Source organism: Somniosus microcephalus, chromosome 3, assembly GCF_052327205.1.
Source record: "Somniosus microcephalus isolate GS21.2 chromosome 3, FLI_Smic_1.0, whole genome shotgun sequence".
Lineage (NCBI taxonomy): Eukaryota > Metazoa > Chordata > Chondrichthyes > Squaliformes > Somniosidae > Somniosus > Somniosus microcephalus.
In genome coordinates this window covers 348,117,731-348,144,353 of record NC_140989.1, presented here as the reverse complement: position 1 = coordinate 348,144,353, position 26,623 = coordinate 348,117,731, and the positions used below count along the sequence as shown (strand labels likewise).

At 43.9% G+C, this 26,623-nt stretch overlaps 1 protein-coding gene across 15 annotated transcripts in view; it reads right to left on the bottom strand.

Annotated features, from left to right (window-relative positions):
• Positions 1 to 15,987: 15,987 nt before the first annotated feature.
• The window catches only part of LOC147122327 (ecotropic viral integration site 5 protein homolog), a 260,882-nt gene continuing 250,246 nt past the window's right edge, over positions 15,988 to 26,623 (bottom strand). For 13 of the 15 annotated variants that reach the window (XM_085983320.1, XM_085983326.1, XM_085983322.1 and 10 more), the window contains one exon: positions 15,988 to 17,631. In XM_085983320.1, coding sequence (XP_085839446.1) covers positions 17,293 to 17,631 — 339 coding nt within the window. In that variant the 3' untranslated portion in view covers positions 15,988 to 17,292. The remainder of the gene's footprint in view (positions 17,632 to 26,623) is intronic. The other 2 variants (XM_085983332.1, XR_015077732.1) reach the window with 2 other exon arrangements.

Sequence of the window (26,623 nt, the reverse complement as noted above, 5' to 3'; positions counted from 1 at the left end):
ACCTTGACTGGGGAGCCAAGTCCAGCTCTCCACAGCCTCCCCTGCAATTCTCCGAACTCTGATGGATCCTTGGGCGGTTGCCCGTGGTCGACGCCCGTTGCTCTGACTTCGACCTCCAAGAAGCTTCTTCTCAGGGAAAGATCCCCGTGAGGTGATGCAGTACTGCAGGTGAGTTCGAACCTGCTCGTCGCCAGTGTAGTGTCCGCGTATCAATAATACTCAGACTGCAGGAGAACAATAAAACAGGCATTTACTGAACAGAGGGTAAGCTTAAATTGAAAGTACAGAAGCCTGCTATGGCTTTATATACAGGTGTGGTCACTGCCGGTACTACAGTATAAAATCAGTTCTCTCTTAAAGGTACACACACAACAGAGTTCAATGAGGAAGACTGTGCAAAATTATATGGATAAATTCTATAATGATCTTGGGTCTTTCCCACCTGCATTCTATGAACGTTCTCCTCCGCAAAGAAGAATCAGACCATGTAGGCCTTACTCTAAAAGCCTGTTAAAGCTGCAGAATTTCTGTTTTTGCCATTTGGGTGTATGACACATGTAAAACCCATCATGACATTTAAGAGTCGCCAAAGTAAGCCATTGGGAAATCCGTACAAGTATAGTTTCTGTTTGTCCAATACGGAATGCACACTCACTGTCCAGTTAGTTTAAGCCCAGGTCAGTGGAGACAAAGCTCAGGGACTACCAAGTGTGCACAAGGAGAGTGCTGAAGTTGAACCAGTTAAAAATGTTTGCTCTACCAGCAGAGAAAATGGGTAAGCTTGCTTTGCCAGGACCAGCTTAACTATTAGGCCATTGGCTTGCAACCTTATGTGGATTGAGAAGAACCCCAGGACCCAGTGACAGGCGTATTCCTGCAGGTTCCATTAATGCTCCAGGCTAGCTGGTCAGTTATCAACAGTGTCCTGGCATACTGTAGACCGGCCTGATTCAGGCATCAGATTATTACACCATAGGGAGTTAACTTTGCTCCAAGGTCATCGACCTGAAACATTAACACTGTTTCTCTCTCTCCACAGATGCTGCCTGACCTGCTCAGTATTTCCAGCATTTTTTGTTTTTAATTACACACCATAGTTCATTGAGTGGTGGTTCCACCAACTGGAAACATAAAATCTTAACATCAATTGCTGGCCTCTCTGTATTCAACAGAGTATTGAACCCTGGATATATGCACACATGCTCTGTGTACAGTCAAAAAAGGTTATTACACCTATTGAGAGGATACAGGAGTGGGCACCCCAAATAACTGAGGGGAGGGAGGGATTGGATTATAAACAGCGATTACTGAAATTGGGCACATTCTCACTGGAAAAGAGAAGGTCGAGATTGCTGTTTTTAGGATTCTGAAGGGACTAGATAATGTAGACCACGACAAGCTATTTAATCTTGTACAGAACAGTCGAACCAGAGGACACGGCCTGCGCTTGAAAGGGGCTGAATGCAAAGCTAATCTGCGGAAACATTGGGCCAGAATTTGCTGGAGCGGGACATCACACGGTGAGGTCAGTGGAGCACCTGGGGCCTTAGTGAACGGTGGGACCAGCAATCTATCTCCTCAACCAATGAAATCTATGGGTAGAGAAAGAAACAGAGGAATAATGGAGAAGGCAATAGGGTGACTTGGAGTCAAATTAGATAAAGAGAAATAAAATACAGGAAAAGAAAAATTGCATTGAGAGAGAAAAAGATAAGAGATAGAAAAGGAAAGTAAATTTTTTTTTTAATTTTAAAAGCCTCTAGGAACTATTTACTACCTGCAGGAGTGAGACTCCACAGTTTCACTTGTTCCCTTTCTGGGCCTCCAAGGTTGAGTGGCATTACAGGAACATAAATCTCGCCATTAAAAGAGCCCTTATTCTGTGAAATACCAGATCTAACTTTCTGCGGCGAGTTTAATTTGTTCCAACAGCGCAAGTGCAGCATTTTCTTGAAATTCATGGGGATGGTGATGGGGAGCTCCGGTTTTTGTGAGGCTAACGGCAGAGTAGCGCAAATCGTCCAGCAAATTGTGGTGATTCACAACTGACGGCGTATTTCTTCCTCGCCACAAATTGCTGGTTTTTTTTTTTACACACTAACAACAGCATGCGCATTTAACGCTGCATTATTTTCCCATGGCTATTATTTCAGTGAGCAAGTGGTACAGTTCCCAGCGCTTATAGCGGGCATGTTGGTTTTAACGCGATTTGCCTCCTATATGCGGTGGAAAGTAAAACCAAAAAAAGTAACCAACATTTAAAAAAATAGGAAACCTCGCTTCGCAACTGCCCCTCCCAATTGGTAGCAGTTGTTTCCACAATCTTCTCACTAAAGTAATCTCATTTTAGCAAGGTGTGAACAGCTGATTGAAACTGCTTGAGAAACCGACTTTGCCTGAAATCAGCACAGCCTTTTAAATTGGTAAGTACAGCGTACGTACTTATTGAAGTTCCTAAAATAGTCGCCGTGCTTAATATGTTATAAGCAACAACTTTGTAATTGAGTCCTATAGTAATGCCAATGGTTAGCGCCATTTGCCCGATATAGGCCGCTGTCCACGCTAAGCGAACAACGTTGTAAGGGATGGGGATCTAAATCTATGGAACAGGCTCCACGGGGAGATGGTGGAAGCAGAATGTATGGATTAATTCAAATACAATTTAGAAATTAATTAAGAAAATAATATTTTGAGATAGAGTACATGACTAATTTGAGACATGAGGTGTGGTAAGTGTAGCGTGCTTGGGAGGAACAGGTGACTTTGGACCAATGGTTCTCAAAGCTCTCCACCACTGGCGCTTTCCCTCGTCACAATCGTTGGTTTCTTGTATAGACTAATTGATAGAGATTGATTGGTCAACAACTCCATTATTGTGTCATGTGACTACCAGGATGGTAGAAGGCGAACTAGATGGACTGGGGTCTTTTTTTGTTGAGCAATTCCTAGCTATGTTCCTACATTCCTATGTTTTCATACTCGGCGATGGTGGACCTGTAGCCGAGCAAAGCCTCAATACCTTCAGAAAAGTGAGGGGAGGGGAGAAAAAAATCTAAAAAAAAGGAAAATAAAAACACCTGAAAATCTGAAATTAAAACAGAAATTGCTAAAAAGACAAAGCTGGTTTGTCAACATCAATTAGAGAAAAGGTAGTTTCACAGAACTGAAAACATTAGGTAGGTGAGTCTCCATACCTTTGCTCCAAATTCCATCCTCTTCCTGGGTGCCAGTTCAAGCTGAACCTAATGCGGCCCAGCCTTCTGTTCAGCTGAGCTTCAAACCCCACATCCAGTCCATCACCAAGATGCCTACTACCACCTCCAAAACATCACGCCTGACTGAAGTTGTTTTCATCCTCAACAACATTTATTTTAATTCCAGATAAAAGGCATCACTATGGGATCCTACATGGATCCCAGGTAGAATCATAGAATCATAGAATGATTACAGCACAGAAGGTGGCCATTCGGCCTGTCGAGCCCATGCCAGCTCTCTGCAAGAACACTTCAGCTAGTCCCACTCCTGCACCCTTTCCCCATAGCCCTGCAATTTCTTTTCCTTCAGGTACTTATCCAATTCCCTTTTGAAAGCCACGATTGAGTCTGCCTCCACCACCCTTTCAGGCAGTGCATTCCAGATCCTAACCACTCGCTGCGTACAAATGTTTTTCCTTATGTCGCCTTTGGTTCTTCTGCCAATCACCTTAAATCTATGTCCTCTGGTTCTCAACCCTTCCGTCAACGGGAACAATTTCTCTCCATCTACTCTGTCACGACCCCTCGTGATTTTGAACACCTCTATTAAATTTTGCTTGTTCCAATCTTACTGAATTGCATTTACTGATCTCCTTGTCTTTATTGATCCTTGTGCTCTTCCTCCAGTCTGTACGACTTCATTGAGTATGCTTTCCTTTTCCACATGTCTTTCACCTTTATGTGGTGCATCTCTGACTTCCCTCCTTTCTGGACTTCTTTCTCTCCATCCGTGGAAGTGGGCTTTCCACAGACATGTGTTACATGCCTACATACCCCTCCAACTGCTTGGATTAAGTTTCTTCCTAATTTCCTTCTTGTAAGACTCCATCTCTAGCCCTCGGTTTCTTCATTTCTGACTGAACATTCCATTCCAGAGTTTCAGAAATGTCCCTTTTCCCTCCGTCATGGTTTACCCTCATCTGTGGTCAATAAAGCTCTGTACTGCATCCATTCCATATTTCTGTATCCGTGCTCTCAATCCCTCTCTGCTCTCAATTCCTTTGCATTCTACATCCACCAGATTATCTTCCACCATTTCTGCTATCTATAATGTAATCCCACCACCAAGCACATCTTCCCTTCTTCTGTCGCCAATCTCTGCTTTTCAGAAGTACTGTTTCCTCCACATTACCCTCATTCACTCTTGCATCAACCCTTGCTCCAGCTGCTCTTCCCGGATACTTTCCCGTGCAATGGTAGCCAGACTTGTCCATTTGTCCTTTTCCCACAGCATTGATTGGGGGCTCCAAACATTCTTTCTATGTAGAGCAATGATTTACTAGTACTTCCTCCAATCTTGTATATTGTTCCAACCATTCAATTCTGCCCACAAGGATGATTCTGCCCTTTTTGTGACTTGCCATTTCATCCCCCCTTCAGACTTTTCAAACCATGGCTTCCTACAACATTCCAATCAAGCTCAATGCAAATTTCAGGAACGGTATCTTATCTTTCTCCTTGGCGCTGTGCAGCCTCTGGTCTTAGGAACTTCAAACTTTTGATATCTTCCCCCCATTTCCTGCCAGTTTTCCCCATGCGCATTTTACTTCGCTCTATGGTTTTACTCACCTCTTGTATTAAAATGCCCTTTCACAGTCTGACTGTGTATATCACTTTCCACCAGTCTCTAGCTCTGTTTTAAAAAAAATACATTTACAGGTTATTAAACCCATTAGCTGCTACTTTGTACTAGTATTTAACATATTTGTCTGACAACCTTTACTTGCAGTTCTGTTCCTCGCCTGCCTTTCTTTTCAGTTCCAAACAGGTGTATATTCATGAGAAAACCAGCAGCATTGCTAACAACAACAACAACAGGAACACTGCCATTCAATCCGCAAGTGTGACCCCGAGCTTCTGGTCGCCTGTCATTTTAATTATCCGCCCCACTCCCACTCGGGCCTCTCTATCCTCGGCCTTCTACACTGTTCCAATGAGGGTCAAAGTAAGCTCAAGGAACAGCACCTCATATTTCGATTAGGTACTGAACAGCCTTCCGGACTCAACATTGAGTTCAACAATTTCAGACCATAACTGTAATGTATATACCTTTAAGTGGGGAACTGTCTTTTACAGCTCATGTATACTGTAGTACCGGCAGTGACCACACCTGTATATAGCCCTGAGTCGTAATCTGTACAGATCAGTTCCACTGTGAGCCACGTTGAGTAAACACCTGTTGTACCGTTCTCCGCAGTCTGTGTCTTATTATACACGGACACAACGTTGGCGACGAGGCAAGTTCGAACCTACCTGCAACTCTGCATCACCTCCCGGGGATTCGTTCCTGGGGATCAGTGGATTGGAGGTCAAGGCCAGAGACTCGGGCGTCGACCACGGGCAACCGCCCAGTCATCCAGCAGAGACTCGAGAATTGCGGAGGAGGCTGTCGAGAGCCAGGCTTGGCTTTCCAGTCGAGGTGGTCCAGCGAAATGGGCTGGCAACAGGTAGTGCGCAGACCCTTCCCGGACAGCGGCGGGCTAGAGCCCGACTGAGCGGCACAGCAAAGGGCCGAGCAGCGTCGACGGGGGAGAGAGAGAGAGAGAGGGTAGAGCGCATAGGGCGCAGCTGGTGTTCAGGGGCCGAGCAGCGTCGGAGAGAGGGAGAGAGACACGCAGAAACCTACAGGGCACCGCCATTGCCACGAGAACCACCGGGAACGGCGTTGGCAGCAGCGGGGGAGGAAGCAAAGTGCGGGAGACGCCATTTTAAGCCATTGGGAGACGCCATTTTAAACCACACCCAAAATGCCGAAGAGCGGCAGTATCACCGCATTTGACAATGAAGTCGAAGATTGGACTACATATGTCGAACGAATAGAGGTGTACTGCAAGGCAAATGAGGTGTCAGATGACAAGAAAGCGTCGGTATTGTTAAATTTAATGGGTGCAAAGACGTATGGTTTATTACGAAATCTAGTAACCCCAACGAAGCCAATGGAAAAGAGTTTTGAAGACATAGTAACGATACTAAAGGAACATTTAAACCCCACACCGCTGCTGATAGCAGAAAGATTCAAGTTTCACAAACAGAACCAGCATAAGGATGAAAGCAATGCTGATTATTTAACAGAACTGCGCAAACTATCGAAACACTGCCAGTTTGGAGCGGGACTGGCAGATACCTTAAGGGACAAGTTTGTGTGTGGGCTTCAAAGTGAAGGAACCCAGAAACGGCTTTTATCTGAAAAGGACCTTACACTGGAAAAGGCTTTCAGCATTGCAGTATCATATGAAGCAGCAGCATGGGGCGCTGCAGAGATACAACAGAGACCGCAAGAATATGGCACAAACGAAATGTCATATGGAACAGAGAAGTGCTATCGCCGCGGCAGAACAACACACCAGAATGATCGCTGGTTCAAAGACAAAGTGTGCAGACAGTGTGGAAAAGTAGGACACATAGCACGAGTCTCCAGGTCGGGAAAGAAAACCAGCAATAAGAAACCTACCAAAGAAAAGTACAAGAAGGTACATAAGATGACGGAGAATAGTTCAGACGAACAAAAGAGTGATAACGACTCCGAAAGCAGGGAACTGAGTTGTCTGAAACGACATAATGTGATCACAACGGAGGATCACCGAACCATTTGGGTCACTCTCAAGATAGCAGGAGTCCAGGTAAAGATGGAATTGGACACAGGATCAGCCCTAACAGTCATAAACCAACGGGACTACGAGCAGCTATTCTCACACATACCCTTGAGAGACATAAAAATTATTTTGAAGACGTACACGGGGCAAAAAGTCTACCCCAAAGGAAAAATAAGGGTGACCGTTATATATAACGGTAAGGAAACACCAAAACTAGACCTGTATGTATTACAAGATGGAAGACCACCATTACTGGGACGTGAATGGATCTGGAAAATACAACTGGATTGGCATTCCATACAGGCACTGACTGTGGCTGACAAAAAGGATGACGTCACACCTGGGCGACTGTCAAAGATCCTAACTGACGCGAATGAAGTGTTCCAGCAAGGACTCGGAACACTAAAAGGCATGACAGCGACGATTAAAATTGAAGAAAACGCAAGCCCAAAATTTTTTAAGGCCAGACCGGTACCTTATGCGATCCGCCCAGCCATCGAAGCAGAGCTGGAGAGTCTGGAACATTCAGGTGTACTGTCCAAGGTAGACTGGAGCGAGTGGGCTACACCCATCATCCCTGTGATGAAAAAGTCGTTGAGCAGCACGCCTGGGGAACCAAGGAAGGTTCGCATCTGTGGGGACTTTAAGGTAACAGTGAACCCGGTCCTTCACACCGTACAATATCCACTTCCGCGGATTGAAGATATTTTCGCCTCGCTATCTGGAGGGAAACGCTTCACTAAGATTGATCTGGCCCAGGCGTATCTACAAATGGAGGTAGAAGAAGCATCAAAAAAATACCTCACAAGCAACACCCATAAAGGTCTCTACCAATACAGCCGGCTGGTATTCGGGGTAGCATCAGCTCCGGCTATTTGGCAGAGGGCAATGGAACAAGTCAATTGGCAATTGAACGATGTCAAGTAGGTTTTTCCCTTGTGTAGGTTCTCTCACCACCTGCTACAGGCCCAGCCTGGTAGCTATGTCCTTCAGGGCTCTGCCAACTCGGTCAGTAGTGGTGCTACCGAGCCACTCTTGGTGATGGACATTGAAGTCCCCCACCCTGAGTACATTCTGTGCCCTTGCTACTCTCAGTGCTTCTTTCAAGTGACGACCAACATGGAGGAGTACTGATTCATCAGCTGAGGGAGGGCGGTATGTGGTAATCAGCAGGAGGTTTCCTTGCCCATGTTTGACCTGATGCCATGAGACTTCAATGTTGAGGACTCCCAGGGCCAGTCCCTCCCAACTGTATACCACTGTGCCGCCACCTCTGGTGGGTCTGTCCTGCCCGTGGGAGACGACATACCCAGGGATGGTGATGGAGGAGTCTGGAACATTGGCTGAAAGGTATGATTCTGTTAGTATGACTATGTCAGGCTGTTGCTTGACTGGTCTGTGGGACAGCTCTCCCAATTTTGGCACAAGTCCCTGCTGTTAGTGAGGAGGACTTGAGGGTCGACTGGGCTGGGTGTGCCATTGTCATGTCTGAAGCCGGTGCTGAGGCCGGGTGGTCTGTCCGGTTTTATTCTTATTATTTGTTGTAGTGGTTTATTACAACTGAGTGGCTTGCTAGGCCATTAGGAGCAGCACGGTGGCATAGTGGTTAGCACTGTTGCCTCACAGCGCCAGGGACCCGGGTTCAAATCCGGCCTCGGGTGACTGTGTGGAGTTTGCACATTCTCCCTGTGTTTGTGTGGGTTTCCTCCGGGTGCTCCGGTTTCCTCCCACAGTCCAAAGATGCGCGGGTTAGGTTGATTGGCCATGATAAAAATTGGCCCTTAGTGTTAGGGGGGATTAAATACGTGGGGTTACGGGGATAGGGCTTGTGTGGGATGGCTGTCGGTGTAGGGACCGGGTGCTAGGGTTTGGATGATCAGCCATGATCTCGTTGAATGGCGGAGCAGGCTCGAAGGGCCAAATGGCCTACTCCTGCTCCTATCTTCTATGTTTCTATGTCAGAGTGCAGTTAAGAGTCAACCACATTGCTGTGGGTCTGGAATCATATATAGGCCAGATTTCCTTCCCTACAGGCCATTAGTGAACAGAATGGGTTTTTACAATAGTCCGGTAGTTTCACCATTACCGATACTAGCTTTTTATTCCAGATTTATTTAATTAACTGAACTTAAATTCCCCAGCTGCCGTGGTGGGATTTGAACTCATGTCTCTGGATTATTAATCCAGGCCTCTGGAGTTTTAGCTCAGTCACATAACCATTCGGCTCCCGTTCCCAGCAAGCAAACAACAGCCATTTTGCACTCAGCAACGTTCTACAATCAGCAATGGGATGAATTCTTACAGCAAGGACTTCCTTTCTATCCATGTCTTTATCTTTTTAACACATACAAAACAGAAGTGACTGTTCCACTGTGAAGAGAGATTGTTCTGTTTTGGATTGATTTGTGTGTTTTTTTTCTCAAGCAAAATCCAGTTACTCAAGATGTTTTTTGTATTTGAGATTATACTTAATCCAAGTGTCAGTTTGGCTCAGTTGATAGTACTTGCACTGGAGTCAGAAGGTTGTGGGTTCAAGTCCCACCTCAAGCTTAAGCATATAACATAGAAACATAGAAGATAGGAGGAGTAGGCCATTCGGCCCCTCGAGCCTGCTCCGCCATTTAATGAGATCATGGCTGATCATCCAAACTCAGTACCCTGTCCCTGCCTTCTCCCCATATCCCTTGATCTCTTTAGCCTTAAGAAATATATCTAACTCCTTCTTGAATATATTTAATGAATTGGCCTCAACTGCCTTCTGTGGTAGAGAATTCCACAGGTTCACCACTCTCTGGGTGAAGAAATTCCTCCTCATCTCTGTCCTAAATGGCTTACCCCTTATCCTTAGACTGTGACCCCTGGTTCTAACATAGTCAGACACTCCAGTGCTGTACTGAGGAAGTCCTGCATTGTCAAAACTGGGACTTTTCGGTTGGGATCTTAAACTTGAGGCCCCATCAGATTGCTTAATGGATGTAAAAGATCCCACGGATTATTTGAAGAGTATGGAGATCTCCTGGTGTCCTAACCACCATTTCTCCCTCAACCAACACCACGGCGAACAGATTATCTGCTTATTTTGTTACAAGTATGATTTGTTGGGACGTATAGCAGGCTGGGCTAGGAAACAGTATGGTCGCTGGCAGCGTTTCCTACTGTCCATATTTGAGAGTTAATTAACATTGAAAGACACATTGAAGCATTTATACAAGACTTTTAATTACTACCAACAAATATCCTATGGTACGACTTACCGTAAGTCAAAGGATGCACTGTTTGATAAGATCAGAAACATTACACCATGCACATTGTAGGTGTGTGTCCTTTGTAGACTACAAAGCCTGCTCAAGAGGCTGCTGTTGTTAAGTAAACCAAAATGAGTTCATATAGATATCAGTTAAGAGACTGTAGACAGCATGGCTCTGATATTGTGTGTTCCTGGAGCTTGTCCTTTCATTATACTTGCCTTTGAAATGTGACCCAGAAGGTTCAGGGTGATAGTTGAAGTGTGACAAACAGGATTTTTGCACCAGATGTAGTTATTAATAATCATCGAATCTTACAGCACAGAAAGAGGCCATTCTGCCCATCGTGCCTGTGCTGGCTATTTGAAAGAGCTCTCCAATTAGTCCCACTCCCCTGTTCTTTCTTCAAAGCCTATCAAATTTTAAGCATATTCCTTTTCAATTTTATCTCCTACCTTTTTTAAAGTACTATATAAACAACAAGCAACAAGGTAGCAGGTAACATATACCAAGTTGGAGGTGGGTACTTGGCATTTAGCAGCACTGGGAAGGTGAGGGGGCTTGTGAGGATTAGCATCCCTACAGGGGCCCTGGCCGTTGGTAGCACTGGGGGATGGGTGGCCCTGGGGTTTGGTGCAAGTGGGACATAGACAGGCTAAGTAAGTGGGCAGAGATTTGGCAGATGGAATACAATACTGGAAAGTGTGAGGTTATGCACTTTGGCAGGAAAAATCATAGAGCAAGTTATTATCTTAATGGCAAGAAACTGGAAAGTACTGAAGTACAAAGGGATCTGGGGGTCCTGGTGCACGAAACTCAAAAGGTTAGTATGCAGGTGCAGCAAGTGATTAAGAAGGCCAATGGGATGTTGGCTTTCATTGCTAGGGGGATAGAATATAAAAATAGGGAGGTATTGCTTCAGTTGTACAAGGTATTGGTGAGACCGCACCTGGAATACTGCGTACAGTTTTGGTGTCCATACTTAAGAAAGGACATACTTGCTCTCGAGTCAGTACAAAGAAGGTTCACTCGGTTAATCCCGGGGATGAGGGGATGGACATATGAGGAGAGGTTGAGTAGATTGGGACTCTACTCATTGGAGTTCAGAAGAATGAGAGGCGATCTTATTGAAACATATAAGATTGTGAAGGGGTTGGATCGGGTGGATGCGGGGAGGATGTTCCCGATGATGGGTGAAACTAGAACTAGGGGGCATAGTCTTAGAATAAGGGGCTGCTCTTTCAAAACTGAGATGAGGAGGAACTACTTCACTCAGAGGGTGGTAGGTCCATGGAATATGCTGCCCCAAAAAGCTGTAGAAGCTACATCATTACATAAATTTAAAACAGAAATAGACAGTTTCCTAGAAGTAAAGGGAATTAAGGGTTACAGGGAGCGGGCAGGAATTTGGACATGAGTCTAGGTTCGGATCGGTCATGGCCCTGTGGGTAGCGGAGCGGGCCCAGGGGCCGTGTAGCCTGATCCTGCTCCTATTTCATGTGTCTAATTCTGTTAGATTCAGGAGATGGTTCTGTAATAGTGGATTGGCGGTTAGGATCAGATCAGCCGTGATCTTATTGAATGGCGGAGCAGGCTCGAGGGGCCGATTGGCCTACTCCTGCTCCTATTTCTTATGTTCTTAAGTGGCTGAGGGTCCTGAATTGCAGTAGTACTGAGATGGGGATTGATAATAGTTTTAATCTGAAACATCTTTGTTCCAGAATTTCCTTCCCTTCTTTTCCTTCACCCACACAGCTGTATTAATAGGAATTTTTTGACCTAAAAGAATAAACATAGCACAAGTGCCCATAATTCTGCAATATACTTAAAAAGCTTTCAGAATAGTATCTATATATAAAGAATAATTGAATTATCGCAAATTAAAGCACAGGTGGCAGTAAAACCCATTTCAATCTCTCTCTCTCCGACTAGCTGGTTGAATTTGACAAAGGCCCTTTCTTACCTTAAAATTATTACTGTATGCTAATATGAAAGTTTACCTGAAGAATTCATTCTTCAGCATGATTTCAAATCATTTGAAACAACTCAATAAAAACCCTCAGAAATCCTTTCACACCATGATGGGATACACTCACCCATTTCCACTGAGAATCCTACTGATATGCACCGTGGATACACTCATGTTGTAACATCTTCCTCCAGCTGACAGTGTAAGCTGTGGGGAAAAATATCAATCCAAACCAATGCTTTTGAGAGAGGCTGAAGCCTTCAAATAAAAATAAGTTAGATACACAAAACCGAAGTTAGTGTGTTATGTGAAATTTAACTTTTTATTTGTTCATTGTTAGAACCGGCAGCCTACACCCCAGACACTTCCAGCACCATCCTGGCTGTGTCCTGTCCCACCGGCAAGATTGACTCACCAAAGTGGGGCACAGTGACATTCAATTGAGTGGGAGTGGCGCTGGGAGTCCTCTATCTTGATTGTACCCCATGAACTCTTATGGCTTCAAGTCAAACAAGGTCAAGGAATCTTCCAGCGGATCACCTCCTACTGCCCTCCCTCAACTGACGAATCAGTACGCTTCCATGTTGAACATCCACTTTGTGCGGTCTTGGGCCAGGGATTCCCAGGTGTTGGTGGGGATGTTACACTTTTTCCAAGGAGGCTTTGAGGGTGTCCTTGAAGCGTTTCCTCTGCCCACCTGGGGCTCTCTTGCCGTGCCGGAGCTCCGAACAGAGCGCTTGTTTTGGGAGTCTCATATCGGGCATGCAGACGATGTGGCCCGTCCATCAGAGCTGATCAAGCGTGGTCAAAGCTTCGATGCTGGGGATGTTGGCTTGAGCAAGAACAGACATTGGTGCGCCTATCCTGCCAATGGATTTGCAGGATCTTGCAGAAGCAGCGTTGGTGGTACCTCTCCAGTGCTTTGAGGTGCCTGCTGTACATGGTCCATGTCTCTGAGGCATACAGCAGGGCGGGTATCACTGCTGCTCTGTAGACCATGAGCTTAGTGCCGGGTTTGAGGTCCTGGTCTTCAAACACACTCTTCCTCAGGCGACCGAAGGCTGCACCGGCACACCGAAGGCAGTGTTGGACTTATTCATCGACGTCTGCCCTTGTTGACAGTAGGCTCCCGAGGTATGGAAAGTGGTCCACGTTGTCCAAGGCCTTGTCATGGATTTTGATAATCGGGGGGCAGTACTGTGTGGCGGGGGCAGGTTGGTAGAGGACCTTTGTCTTACAGATGTTTAGTGTAAGGCCTATGCTCTCGTATGCTTCGGTGAAGGTGTTGACGATGGTTTGGAGTTCGACTTCCGAGTGAGCGCAGACGCAAGCGTCGTCTGCATACTGTAATTCGACGACAGAGGATGGGATGACCTTGGATCTGGACTGGAGGCGACGGAGGTTGAACAGTTTCCTGTTTGTTCTGTAAATTAGCTCCACTCCAGCGGGGAGCTTACTGAGGGCGAGATGGAGCATTGCAGCCAGGAAGATCGAGAAGAGCGTTGGTGCGATGACACAGCCTTGCTTGACCCTAAGCATATACTGGACCAAGTGGCTCAGGTTGGGTGAGGCACCTTAGATAATCTGATAGGTATTGGTAGGACTGTAAAAACTTTAATACATGGGCGTGTGAATAATGACCAGGATGGCTAATGTCTAATTCATGACCATGCACTGGCACTTTGTATTTGATGTAAGCTTATTAAATCTAGTAGAGGCTGCTCAGACTCTCTATTCAGCACAGTATTTTGTGTGCATTTACAAAGGAAAAGGTGGACGGCGTTCATGGAGTTCCTATCCATATAAGCCTTTGCTGTGTTCTTTCATCTGGAAAGCAACACTTCTTTTGAATAGTGTAGTGAATAGGCCCAATTTTATTTTATCTTCACAAATGTCACAAGTCACAAAGTAATCGTTTAATATCAGAAACCAAAGTATCCTCCTGCATGCTTACAGCTGAAAAAAGGCTTTATCTGCACAATGAAACCATCGACAACAGCTAATAATATAAAAGTTCAAAATATTGCTCCGTAGAAAGTTTGACTTTTTGCAATGTTTTTGATCAAAAAAATGTGCAGTTCCTGATCAAGTTGCATAAGAGACCAGTTTCCATTTTGCAAATACTGACAACAGGAGAGAGAACTGAATAATCCTGCAAGGGTTGGCTTGGAAATGATTCAGCTTTACACACATAGAAGTAGAATGTGATTTCTGTATGAAAAAGTAAAGGTGCAGATTCTCTCTGATTTTTCTAGTTGTTTATCTCATCAGTTGTACGTAGGGTATAAACAATTGATGAATGGACCTATGACATAAAAAATTACAAGCTATTTACATGTAAATTAACAATTAACAACAGTCAACTAAATGCAGTATTCCTAAATGAGTTTTAAAACAAACAGGATTCCAACAGGAATGTTGTACATTGGATAGACTGGTTGTTTCACTCTGTGATAAGTTGCTGACAGTCTTTGGCAGAGGTAAACATAGCTCCCTTACTGGTGCTTGCAGCTCTTGCAGGCCTTTCATGTTCAAAAGAGCTGCCATGATTCCACCATACCCTCCATTCCTTAAACACTTTTGTGCTTCTTGATTCCCATTTGCTGCCATATTACCTTCTTTGAAAGCAAAGAAGTGGGAGTTGCAAACTTCCCCAAAGCCATGTTCAACGTTGGTACATGATTCGACAAGAGGTGCACCTCTCTGGGCTTCTGCTGCTGGGTTTTTCTTCATCTTCCAGACAATGATGGTTCATCTAGTGACCTATCATAGAAAAATGGGTGATTGGGGGGAAGGGGCCGATATGTAGTGTGGTCTTTGCTCTGGGAACTCAATTGAGGCCCTAATACACCTGGCATTAAATACCAAAAGCTCATTATATTTTGAATATATACCCAAGTACAGAAAACTCTTTTTTGTCCGGCACCGAGGGGACCGGCGTGGTGCCGGTTTATCAAAAAGTCCGGATTACAGTTAAAAGGTACGAGAGCTCCGTACACAGCAACAAATCCAGGCGTCCCTGTTGCTTAGCAACAGGTGCAGGAACCCCGGTTACACAGCCACAGATCCAGGAACGGCCACTAATATGAAGTAAAACTTACCTGAACCTACTCCTGAATTTTGCCGGTTAACAGAGATTTCCGGTTATTTTAGGTGCCGGTAAGTCAAGAGTTTCCTGTATTTGGATACATTTGCTACCATTTGATTTTATGTTAAAAAGGAGCAACAAAATCAGCAGGAAGGATGACTGCGTAGGCAGGCTAACGGTTTGCAAACAACATATAACGGAGGTGCAACATTCGGATAGATGTTTAATGTTGGAGGTGAAAACTACAGGAAAATAATTTATTTTTGCCATGGAATTGCCACATTAACACAAAGAAATAAATGTATATATTTCTAATGTATTCCCACATAATATTTTACTAGAAACAGTTGAAATTTTGCCAGTTATCTTACATAACACTATGTGATTGTGTCCCAACACTGAGGCTGCCAGTTGCTTTCTTGAAATAAGCTCATTTTCTTAAACTAGTCCAGTGAATGTAAATGACAATGAGTGTCAAAACAGAACACATGCAATGAGTTAAGGTAGAAATCTAAGAATTTGGTTCTTTTGATTATAAAGGAATACTTTTGAAATTAGCAACAAGGATTAGGAAGGCACATATAACTGACAAAGACAAATTAAATCATTACAGCAATTTATCTGAAATAATTTTGAAATTAATCTTTGCAGCCATATAAGTGTCACTTTATAGTGAAAGATTGCAACAAAATAATTCAATTTATTAGCAGTCATAAGGAAATGCATATCTTAAAACATGGCACAATGCCTAAAATTCTCATTCCCTCTTTGGTTTTAAGATTCCCTGTTACTTCAGCAATGGGAAAGCCATGTAAGTAATGAGAAACAATATTATCCCTTTAAAATCATGTAAAGTTTATTTATTGTGATCATGTTATAATTTTAAGTTAAAAGAGAAGCACTGATAGTGTTTATACAAGCATTCTCATTAGTGAAGTGGAAAAGCTAGTGTTAACAACTGCCAAGCAGAGCTAACGTACATTTAACAAGGATATTTTCTGAGGCGGTTTCCTTTCCTCTGCATAACAGAGTTTCTTGATAGTGTTTTTGCATTTCCTTAAACGTATAAACTAGGGTAATCAGCACATGACTATGTTGAAATCCCCAATTTTTTAAGTGGGTGGTAGATACAATGATAGAAATGCAACTCAATGCATTCCCAGTTAACATTAAAAGATATTTATATTAAAGCTTAACTACATTTCTCTGTCATAACAAAGTAACACATAAAATTAGATATTGCTGCAACACATACCACAGGTACATCACTATTTGTTATCAAACACCTCAAATGAAAACACAAAAAATAAAAAGGGTAAAATCATAAAGGTCTATAAACAGCAATCTTAGCATTTGATTTTTTTTTGTACTTATAAAAGTAATTTTCTTGAAGATACAGATGTTTTTCTGCTGGGATCCTAAGCAAGCCCATGATACACTATACAGTGGAGCTGCTTTCTTAACACGTTCCAATTGCACACATTTTTGTACTGTTATGCCCAATTAAGACAGTCAGCTGACAAATTCCTGACCAAAACGTGCCTTGAAGGCACCAACTCATTTAATTAATCCTCTGTTAAGACCATCATGGTACATTTATCTCAAACAAGTAAAATTTGTTCTCGTTACCATAAAATACAATTTATATTGCACAAGATGATGCATCTTTTTTTTTTATAAGCAACCAATGTCCCGAGGGCTCACAATTCCATTGACTGAAGTATCAAGCAAAGGGAAAACAAAATCTCCCGTTCAAAATAAATTAGGAAGTGTGCATTTCAAGTTTAAAAAGACAAAGGAGATACTGTATATAATACTGTCCATTTCGCAAGCCCTCTCCCGTACTAGCATGTGGCAACAACAATTATATTGGAAAGGTTTGGCAAAGGTTAAGGCAGACAAAAGAACAGGTAAAATGACCTCCCTTCCCTCCCCATCCACCCCCACCTCAAAAGATTATCCAGTATGAAATCCAGTACATCATCTCCGCCATTTCAATGGCAGACCCCCCACGTAGCTGCTCAATTCAGTCCCTTTAGTTTAATCAGCAGGCAAGACTGAAAGCTGCATTCAAGTCTGAATGACCGGAGCCCACCTGGTCTTTGATATGAACCAGGAAGTCTCGTGTTGTTCACAGTGATGGTCACACGGTGGTGGAGAAAGATTCTGTCTGTTTCTGACTTGCTGAGCAGACATTCTGGTTACTAATCTGGCTATAGAGACTAGGATGTATTGTTCCATCTTCATTATCACTGTCTGTACTGTCCTCACTGTCCTTATCATTAGTTTCCATTTGTGCATTTCTGCTGAGGTGGTGAAAATGGTGAGGAACCCCCCGGAGATCATGAACCCTCATGGAATCAGTTATTAGATCTTCATCAGAGGAGTGGAATGAATCATCATCCGCTATATGGTTCACAATATGGATCCTATCAAAAGTGTGTGGGCCTGAGAAGCCCCTCTGTCCTTTTAGGCACCTGACCTGTTGAAGAAAAAGGAGATGATTATTGTTCTCTTGCCACAATCTTGAATATTTACCATTTGTAATATTTTCTTAAACATCTGGAACAGGTCTATAATTTATGCTATTAAGAAATATTTCTGCCCACAGTCATTTTCCTCAGACAGGTTTTCCTATATATACGCCAACATCCAACTTTTAAGATCTGATTTCAATTGGTCTGATACTTACCAAGTAACGTATTGTTCAAATGATTTGACTTTCAGTTAAATGCAAATAAACCATACCTTTAATTCAACTAAGTGACCATGTTGGCTTAAACAGAGCCTCAACATCCAGCTCCCCCTTCCCCTTTGTTTGGTGATGGATACATGCGCATGTAATATATAGCTGATGAGCAGAGCTTGCTTTCACCCTCAAAGTTGCATCAGCCTTTCTAACTGAAAGAAAATGGCGGAGCAGGCTCGAAGGGCCGGATAGCCGACTCCTGCTCCTAATTCTTATGTTCTTATGTAAAATGCCACCTGTATACTATTGCCCACATTAATAGAGATGACAAATAAAATCACTGGACCAAGTATATCCCATAAAAAGAGTGCTGCAAATACACAGATTACATTTCAGGAGGAGCCCCTTCATCAGAACTTTTCTGACAACACTTTAATCATTAACCTGACTTTTCTCTTTCCACATGATCATAGACATAGTGTATTTTTCTTTACCACTTTCTGATTCCTACCCCACCCCCCCACCCCCTTCCCCCACATTTCCAGTTTTGCCTTTTCTCTGGACTAAATCCCATACTTGCTTTTGAGACTATTATTTTCCATAATCAACAACTCAGGACTAGCAACATAAAGGAGTATTGAATGGTCCAATGCAAGACAACAACAAAATGATTGCTGGTCAGAGGGGGAAAAAAAGGATAAAGCAGATTTCGGAATAAATTCACACAAAAAGTCACTCACTTGTTAGGTATGTAAAAGTGATCGAATCTTTACAAACTTACAAAACATGGGTATCTTAATTCTACAGGAAAAATATTAGAAGGGGAAGCAGTTAATTTTAGTAAAGGGCAGGAAATCCCAATCTCCAGGCGTGATTGATTGAGATTTATTAAAATATATCTACTGTATATCAATTAGTCTATCTCATTTTAGCACAAGGAATGCAAGCAAGCTCACAACTCTCCCCAGATAGCCAAAGGAATAAAAACATGAAAGTGATGTTAGCTATTTTAGAGAATTTTTTTAAGCTTTTTAGCCTATACAAAACATTACACTATTAGAAGGATACTCAAGTACCCAGTTATATTAAAACATATTTATTCCATAAAGGGATAAGTATACACGACAATCATTTTGAATCAGCATAAATAAATTAAAGTAGTGTGATGAGAATGATTACACTGCTGTAAGTGGAAATTTCACTCATACAAATAAAAGTGGTATGAATTGCACCAGTTAGAATGGACTGGGGACATACACAATTACTTACCTGAAGGAGACTGCCCCAGTCCGTTATGCATGTGGTGGAAGGAGGGAGTAAAAAGACAGTAATTTAGAAGAGAGAACACTATCCACACCACAGCATTAAAGATTCAATATGGATAAATTTGAAGCTCTTGACAAGAGCAAATCCTAATATACAAGGTGTGTGGATCTAGAGATAGGTGAACCGGTTTTCTTCAAGTTTCTCCCTCCCTGCCTGAAGGTGTTGAATTCTTGCTGGGGAATGATTCAACAGGCACTTGGGAGGTGTGGGGTGGGGGGGGCTGGGGTGGTGCTTCTGCAGCTTGACCGATTGTTTTTTTATTCATATGGTATCATTGGCAGGTTATTCAACCGAGCAAGATCCTGGCCTCACACATGCACATCCGGGAAGAGTTGCTGGATAGTGATCAGGAGCATGAAGCTCGTTTGCAGCATCAGTCAATGGATAACAATCAGAAGTGGGACCTCTGCCCAATTTTTCCCTCTCTAACCCAGAGGCACTGAGGCTAATTATCTTAGTACAGATCACCAATCAAACCCTGCTGATCTGTGCTGAGATAATTAGCCTTAATGCCTGGTCTATATAGCTCAGCTACACGCAGGATAAAGTCATTGGCATCGCAGAAGCCCCTTAGCATTTTTTTCCATCTATGTAGCGGTATAAACAATATTAAACCTATTTTACACAAAGAATTTGGATTGGTTCTTTTTGTTGTTCCAATTTTCTCCCCTTACCCGTCCTTTTCTGAAAGTGACGATACACGCTGGAGTATCATTTTATGGGCAGCAGTGGCCCTTCAGGAACTCCTCTCAGTGACCATTCTTCATACACGGGCCTATACAGAGAGTGCTGACACATCATTCATCCATCCATCGAGACCACCACAGCTGAATCTCACGCAAAGTCCACAGAAGTGTACTTCCAGCAGGGATCACAGGAGCAGTTAGCATTGCCAAATTGCTCTCACTGGCTAAGGGAACATTATCCAGTGTGATTTACAAAGGAAAATTAATTTCTCTTGTAGACAATGGGATATTACTTGTTGAAATGTTTTCTAAATTTGCACCTACGAGAAACAGTTTAGTTATTCCCCGCCCCCCCCCCCCCACAGTTCCCCTATGCACTACCATGAGTGTAGTGAGAAATACTTTACAAAAACTTAATTTTTAAAAAAATCTATAGGAAGTGCCTCATCATTTTATAGTTACCAGTACCAAATTGATACCTTGTATAAATTGACCTACGGTAGACTGATCCAAGTTATAATTCAAGCTCCTGCATCAATCTCTGGCTAAGGAAAATGGAGCATTTTTGCTCCCACATATACGCAGAATTAATGCTTAATGTTAGCAGAGAGCCAACACTTCTGTTTAAAATATTTAAAATGAAGTTTAAATAGTTCCCGATGCTCCAGTTGATTCCTGGGAACATAAATTTTGACTCCCACTAGCTGCAATTATATTGCCACAGTCTTGAAGCTGAAGTGGTGTGATACTACCTCTGAGAGCGTCCAAATTGTAGTATGCAGCTACGTCAAGCTGGAACTGTTTTTCAGCAGTACAAAAAGTATGTATTTAAATGTTAAAGAAAGGTAAAAAAATGAAAATTCAAACTGGGCAGACTCTCCAAGTTTGAGTATAGATAAATATCTGTCTATGGGAGGTGATTGTGGGTGTATTTGAACTGAGTACCAGTCAGCAATTGTAAAATATGAATGTGGGAGTAGAAAGATACTGTAGAAAGGAGTAGTGTAGTGGAGGTGAGCAACATTAACTTTGTGCATATTTTGGATAAAGATGCATAGTCATTTCTTAAATAGTATGAATGAGGAGCAGAGGTGCAGTTGTTTTTGGACAGGATTTTAATAAAGTTATGAGAAGGGAACTTTTATTGATCCACAGATGGCATCGTTATGGGATGGACTCATGATACCAGTTGCAGAATTGAGAAATCTGTTGAGTGAATGAGCAAAAAATCATGAGCTGGCAAGTGCAGATGAGTAAAACCCCAACATTCCTTAAATATGCACCAGACCATGAACACTTGAGCAAATTTCTCTTACTAAAGTTCTTTAAAGGAAAAATTAATCCGTGTGAACACAATTGTGGAGTATTTAAAATCTGGTATTTTGCTATTTTATTTTATACAAGAACTTTGTACTCTATTAGGACATAGTTTCATGGAGAGTATACTATAGTACACATTTCACAATACTTGTGGGTAAATGTAGTGAAGGCCATACAGGAAACTCTTTTTTATCCGGCACCAACGGGACCGGCATGGTGCCGGTTTATCAAAAAGTCCGGATTACAGAGAGGTATAGTTAAAAGGTACGAGAGCTCCGTACACAGCAACAAATCCAGGCTTCCCTGTTGCTTAGCAACAAGTGCAGGAACCCCGGCCACAGACCAAGCGTCCCTGTTGCTCAGCAATAAGTGCAGAAACCCCAATTACACAGCCACAGATCCAGGAATGGAGACTAATATGAAGTAAAACTTACCTGAACCTACTCCTGAATTTTGCCGGTTAAGAGAGATTTCCGGTTATTTAGGTGCCGGTAAATCGAGAGTTTCCTGTACATAGCTATACAGCTGTATACATTTGGGTGACGGGTGCTACAAAGGATTATAGCAGCAATCTTGCCAGCATGGTATATTGTGGTATCTGCCTTCTCCGCAGGTAACCCTGGAGCTGGTCTGGTTGTGGTAGCTTGGTGTAGGTAGAAGGCTAGCCTGCAGGGAGGGACCCCTCATCTCCTGGTGTTTCTCCAGCGATATGCACAGCCTGCAAGTTACTTGCTCTGACTGTCAGATGGCCTGCATGTGCTTAGATCATGGTTGTTGTAGGGGACGTTAAGATTGCATTGTTACAAGGAGATGGACCATTTTACTCCCAGGAATGAGGTCTGTGCTCTTGTGAATAGTGTGGGTTCCTTGCCTTGGTAGTAGTAGACCAAGGATGCATGGGCTTTGGTCCAGGGAAATAGTTAGCTTGCCATCACTTCAACAGCCTCCAGCACTGGGAAGGCTGGAGGATGGTTACAACCGGATTGTGTTTCGGAGTGCACCCGTGGCGTCACAGTTCCACCAGCACTCATTGGGATCAGGTCAGGATGTATAAGACTTTGTATTTCTGTGTCTTTAATCTCATCTACTATAGTTTTGCCTGCTGGCAAATCTTGTCTAGATCGTTCTGTAATTCCTTAGCTCTTTGTCAGACTCGATGACTCCCTCTCCAAGTTAGTATCATCTATGAGTTTGACCAAATATTTTTGAACCCAGATCTTTTACATAGATCAGCCACAATTCCTGAGGCACTCCACTCCATATATCTCCCAACCTGATATAATACCCCCAATTAGTACCCACTATTTTCCCTCTTTCAGTTAATTCCTAATCCACCTTCAAGTTTTACCTAGATACCCACTAACTTAAGCTAGTGTAGTAGCCTTTTATGTGAAACTTCATGGAAGTGTTGTGGAAGTCGAGGTACACGATGTGATCGGGCTTTCCAACGTCAACTTGTAATGTCACTTCCTCAAAAATGTCTAATAGGTTGATGAGGCAGATGCTATCCCTTCTGGGGGCTGTCACTTCCTAAGTTATTTTCGTATAGGTACTCCTCAACTTTGTTGCTAATGATCTCTTCCATTATTCTCATAGAGTCATACAGCACAGAAAGAGGCCCTTCGGCCCATCGCGTCCACGCCGCCCATCAAGCCCTGTCTAATCTAATCCCACTTTCCAGCATTTGGTCCATAGCCTTGTATGCTATGGCATTTCAAGTGCTCATCCAAATGCTTCTTGAATGTTGAGGGTTCCTGCCTCTACCACCCTTTCAGGCAGTGAGTTCCAGATTCCAACCACCCTCTGGGTGAAAAAGTTTTTCCTCAAATCCCCTCTAAACCTCCTGCCCCTTACCTTGAAACTATGCCCCCTTGTTATTGACCCCTCTACTAAGGGGAAAAGTTCCTTTCTATCCACCCTATCTATGCCCCTCATAATTTTGTACACCTCAATCAGGTCCCCCCTCAGCCTTCTCTGCTCGAAGGAAAACAACCTCAGCCTGTCCAGTCTCTCCTCATAGCTGAAACGCTCCAGCCCAGGTAACATCCTGGTAAATCTCCTCTGCACCCTCTCCAAAGCAATCACATCCTTCCTATAGTGTGGCGACCAGAACTGCACACAGTACTCCAGCTGTGGCCTTACCAGCATTTTGTACAGCTCCATCATAACCTCCCTGCTCTTATATTCTATGTCTCGGCTAATGAAGGCAAGAATCCCATATGCCTTTTTAACCACCTTATCCACCTGTTCTGCTGCCTTCAGGGATCTATGTACATGCACACCGAGGTCCCTCTGATCCTCTGTCTTTCCTAGGGTCTTACCAGTCATTGTGTATTCCCTTGCCTCGTTAGTCCGTCCAAAATGCATCACCTCACACTTTTCAGGGTTAAATTCCATTTGCCACTGTTCCGCCCATCTATATCGTCCTGTAGCCTGAGGCTTCCCGCCTCGCTATTTACCACCCCACCAATTTTAGTGTCATCTGCGAACTTACTGATCATACCTTTTACATTCACATCCAAATCATTAATGTAGACCACAAACAGCAAGGGACCCAGCACCGATCCCTGCGGTACCCCACTGGACACAGGCTTCCAGTCACAAAAACAACCTTCCACCATCACCCTCTGCCTCCTGCCACTAAGCCAGTTTTGGATCCAATGTGCCAAGGCACCCTGGATCCCATGGGCTCTTACCTTCCTGACCAGTCTCCTATGCGGGACTTTATCAAAAGCCTTACTGAAATCCATGTAAACCACATCCACTGCACTACCCTCATCCACACACCTAGTCACCCCCTCGAAAAATTCAATCAAATTGGTCAGACATGATCTTCCCTTGACAAAGCCATGCTGGCTATCCCTAATTAATCCCTGCCTCTCCAAGTGGAGTCCAATTCTGTCCCTCAGAATTTTTTCCAATAATTTCCCTACCACTGATGTTAGGCTCACTGGCCTGTAATTCCCTGGTTTATCCCTACTACCCTTCTTGGCAGTTACCGATTTAAGACTAATGCGTCTATTGTTACCTAGGTTTATTTTATTGCATTTCTTGAAAATGGGTACCACATTGGCTTGTTTCCAATCCAATGGGATCTCCAATGATTCCCTCATGATGATTGTCAGTACTTCACAGATGTTTACTCGTCCCATTTAGGACCTTGGGTACGTAACCCTGGGGATTTATCATTTTTTGAACCCGTAAAGCCTGCCTAGCACATCAGTGCAGGTAACATCTATCAAGCATGGGCAAGGAAACCTCCTGCTGATTACCACCTACCGCCATACCTGAATCAGTACTCCTCCATGTTGAACACCACTTGGAAGAAGCACCGAGAGTAGCAAGGGCACAGAATTTACTATGTGTGGGGGACTTCCAATGTCCATCACCAGGAGTGGCTCAGTAGCACCACTACTGATCAAGCTGGCCGAGTCCTGAAGGACATAGCTGCCAGTCTGGGCCTGCGACAGGTGGTGAGAGAAGGGAGGGGTAAAACCTACTTAACCTCGTCCTCACCAATCTACCTGTCGCTGAAGCATCTGTCCATGATAGTAGTGGTAGCAGTGACCACCGCACAGTGTGGAGACGAAATCCTGTCTTCACACTGAGGACACCATCGTGTTGTGTGGCACTACCACCGTGCTAAATGGGATAGATTCAGAACAGATCTAGCAGCTCAAAACTGGGCATCCATGAGGTGGTATGGGCCATCAGCAATAGTAGAATTGTATTCCACCATAATCTGTAACCTCATGGCCTGGCATATCCCTCACTCTACCATTACCATCAAGCCAGGGGACCAACCCTGGTTCAATAAGGAGTGTAGAAGAGCATGCCAGGAGCAGCACCAGGCGTACCTAAAAATGAGGTGCCAACCTGGGGAAGCTACAACACAGGACTACATGCATGCTAAAAAGCAGCAATCTATAGACACAGCTAAGCGATCCCACAATCAACGGATCAGATCAAAGCTCTGCAGTCCTCCCCCATCCAGTTGTGAATGGTGGTGGACCATTAAACAACTAAACGGGAGGAGGCGGCTCCATGAATATCCCCATCCTCAATGATGGTGGAGCCCAGCACGTGAATGCAAAAGACAAAGCTGAAGCGTTTGCAATGATCTTCAGGCAGAAGTGCCAAGTGGATGATCCATATCGGCCTCCTCCTGAGGTCCCCACATTCACAGAAGCCAGTCTTCAGCCAATTTGATTTACTCCACGTGATATCAAGAAATGGCTGAGCGCACTGGACACAACAAAGGCTATGGGCCCCGACAACATCCCGGCTGTCGTGCTGAAGACTTGTGCTCCAGAACTAGCCGCGCCTCTAGCCAAGCTGTTCCAGTACAGCTGCAACACTGGCATCTATCCGACAATGTGGAAAACTGCCCAGGTATGTCTTGTCCACAAAAAGCAGGACACATCCAATCCAGCCAATTACCGCCCCATCAGTCTACTCTCAATCATCAGTAAAGTGATGGAAGGTGCCATTGACAGTGATATCATGCGGCGCTTATTCAACAATAACCTGCTCAATGATGCCCAGTTTGGGTTCCACCAAGACCACTCGGCTCCGACCTCATTACAGCCTAGGTCCAAACATGAACAAAGGAGCTGAATTCCAGAGGTGAGAGTGACTGCCCTTGACATCAAGGCAGCATTTGACAAAGTGTGGCATCAAGGAGCCCGAGTAAAACTGAAGTCAATGGGAATCAGCAGAGGGAAGGGGGGAACTCTCCACTGGCTGGAGTCATACATCGAAACATAGAAGATAGGAGCAGGAGTAGGCCATTCGGCCCCTTGAGCCTGTTCTGCCATTTAATGAGATCATGGCTGATCATCCAATTTCAGTACCCTGTCCCTGCTTTCTCCCCATATCCCTTGATCCCTTTAGCCTTAAGAAATATATCTAACTCCTTCTTGAATATATTTAGTGAATTGGCCTCAACTGCCTTCTGTGGTAGAGAATTCCACAGGTTTACCACTCTCTGGGTGAAGAAATTTCTCCTCATCTCAGTCCTAAATGGCTTACCCCGTATCCTTAGACTGTGACCCCTGGTTCTGGACTCCCCCGCCATCGGGAACATCCTTCCTGCATCTAGTCTGTCTAGTCCTGTTAGAATTTTATAAGTTTCAATGACATCCCCTCTCATTCTTCTAAACTCTAGCGAATAGAAGCCTAATCGACCGAATCTCTCCTCATACGTCATTCCTGCCATCCCAGGTATCAGTCTGGTGAATCTTCGCTGCACTCCCTCCATGGCAAGAACATCCTTCCTCAGATAAGGCGACCAAAACTGCACACAATACTCAAGGTGTGGTCTCACCAAGGCCCTGTACAACTGCAGCAAGACATCCTTGCTCCTGTACTCGAATCCTCTTGCTACGAAGGCCAACATACCATTTGCCTTCTTAACCATCTGCTGCACCTGCATGCTTACCTTCAGCGACTGG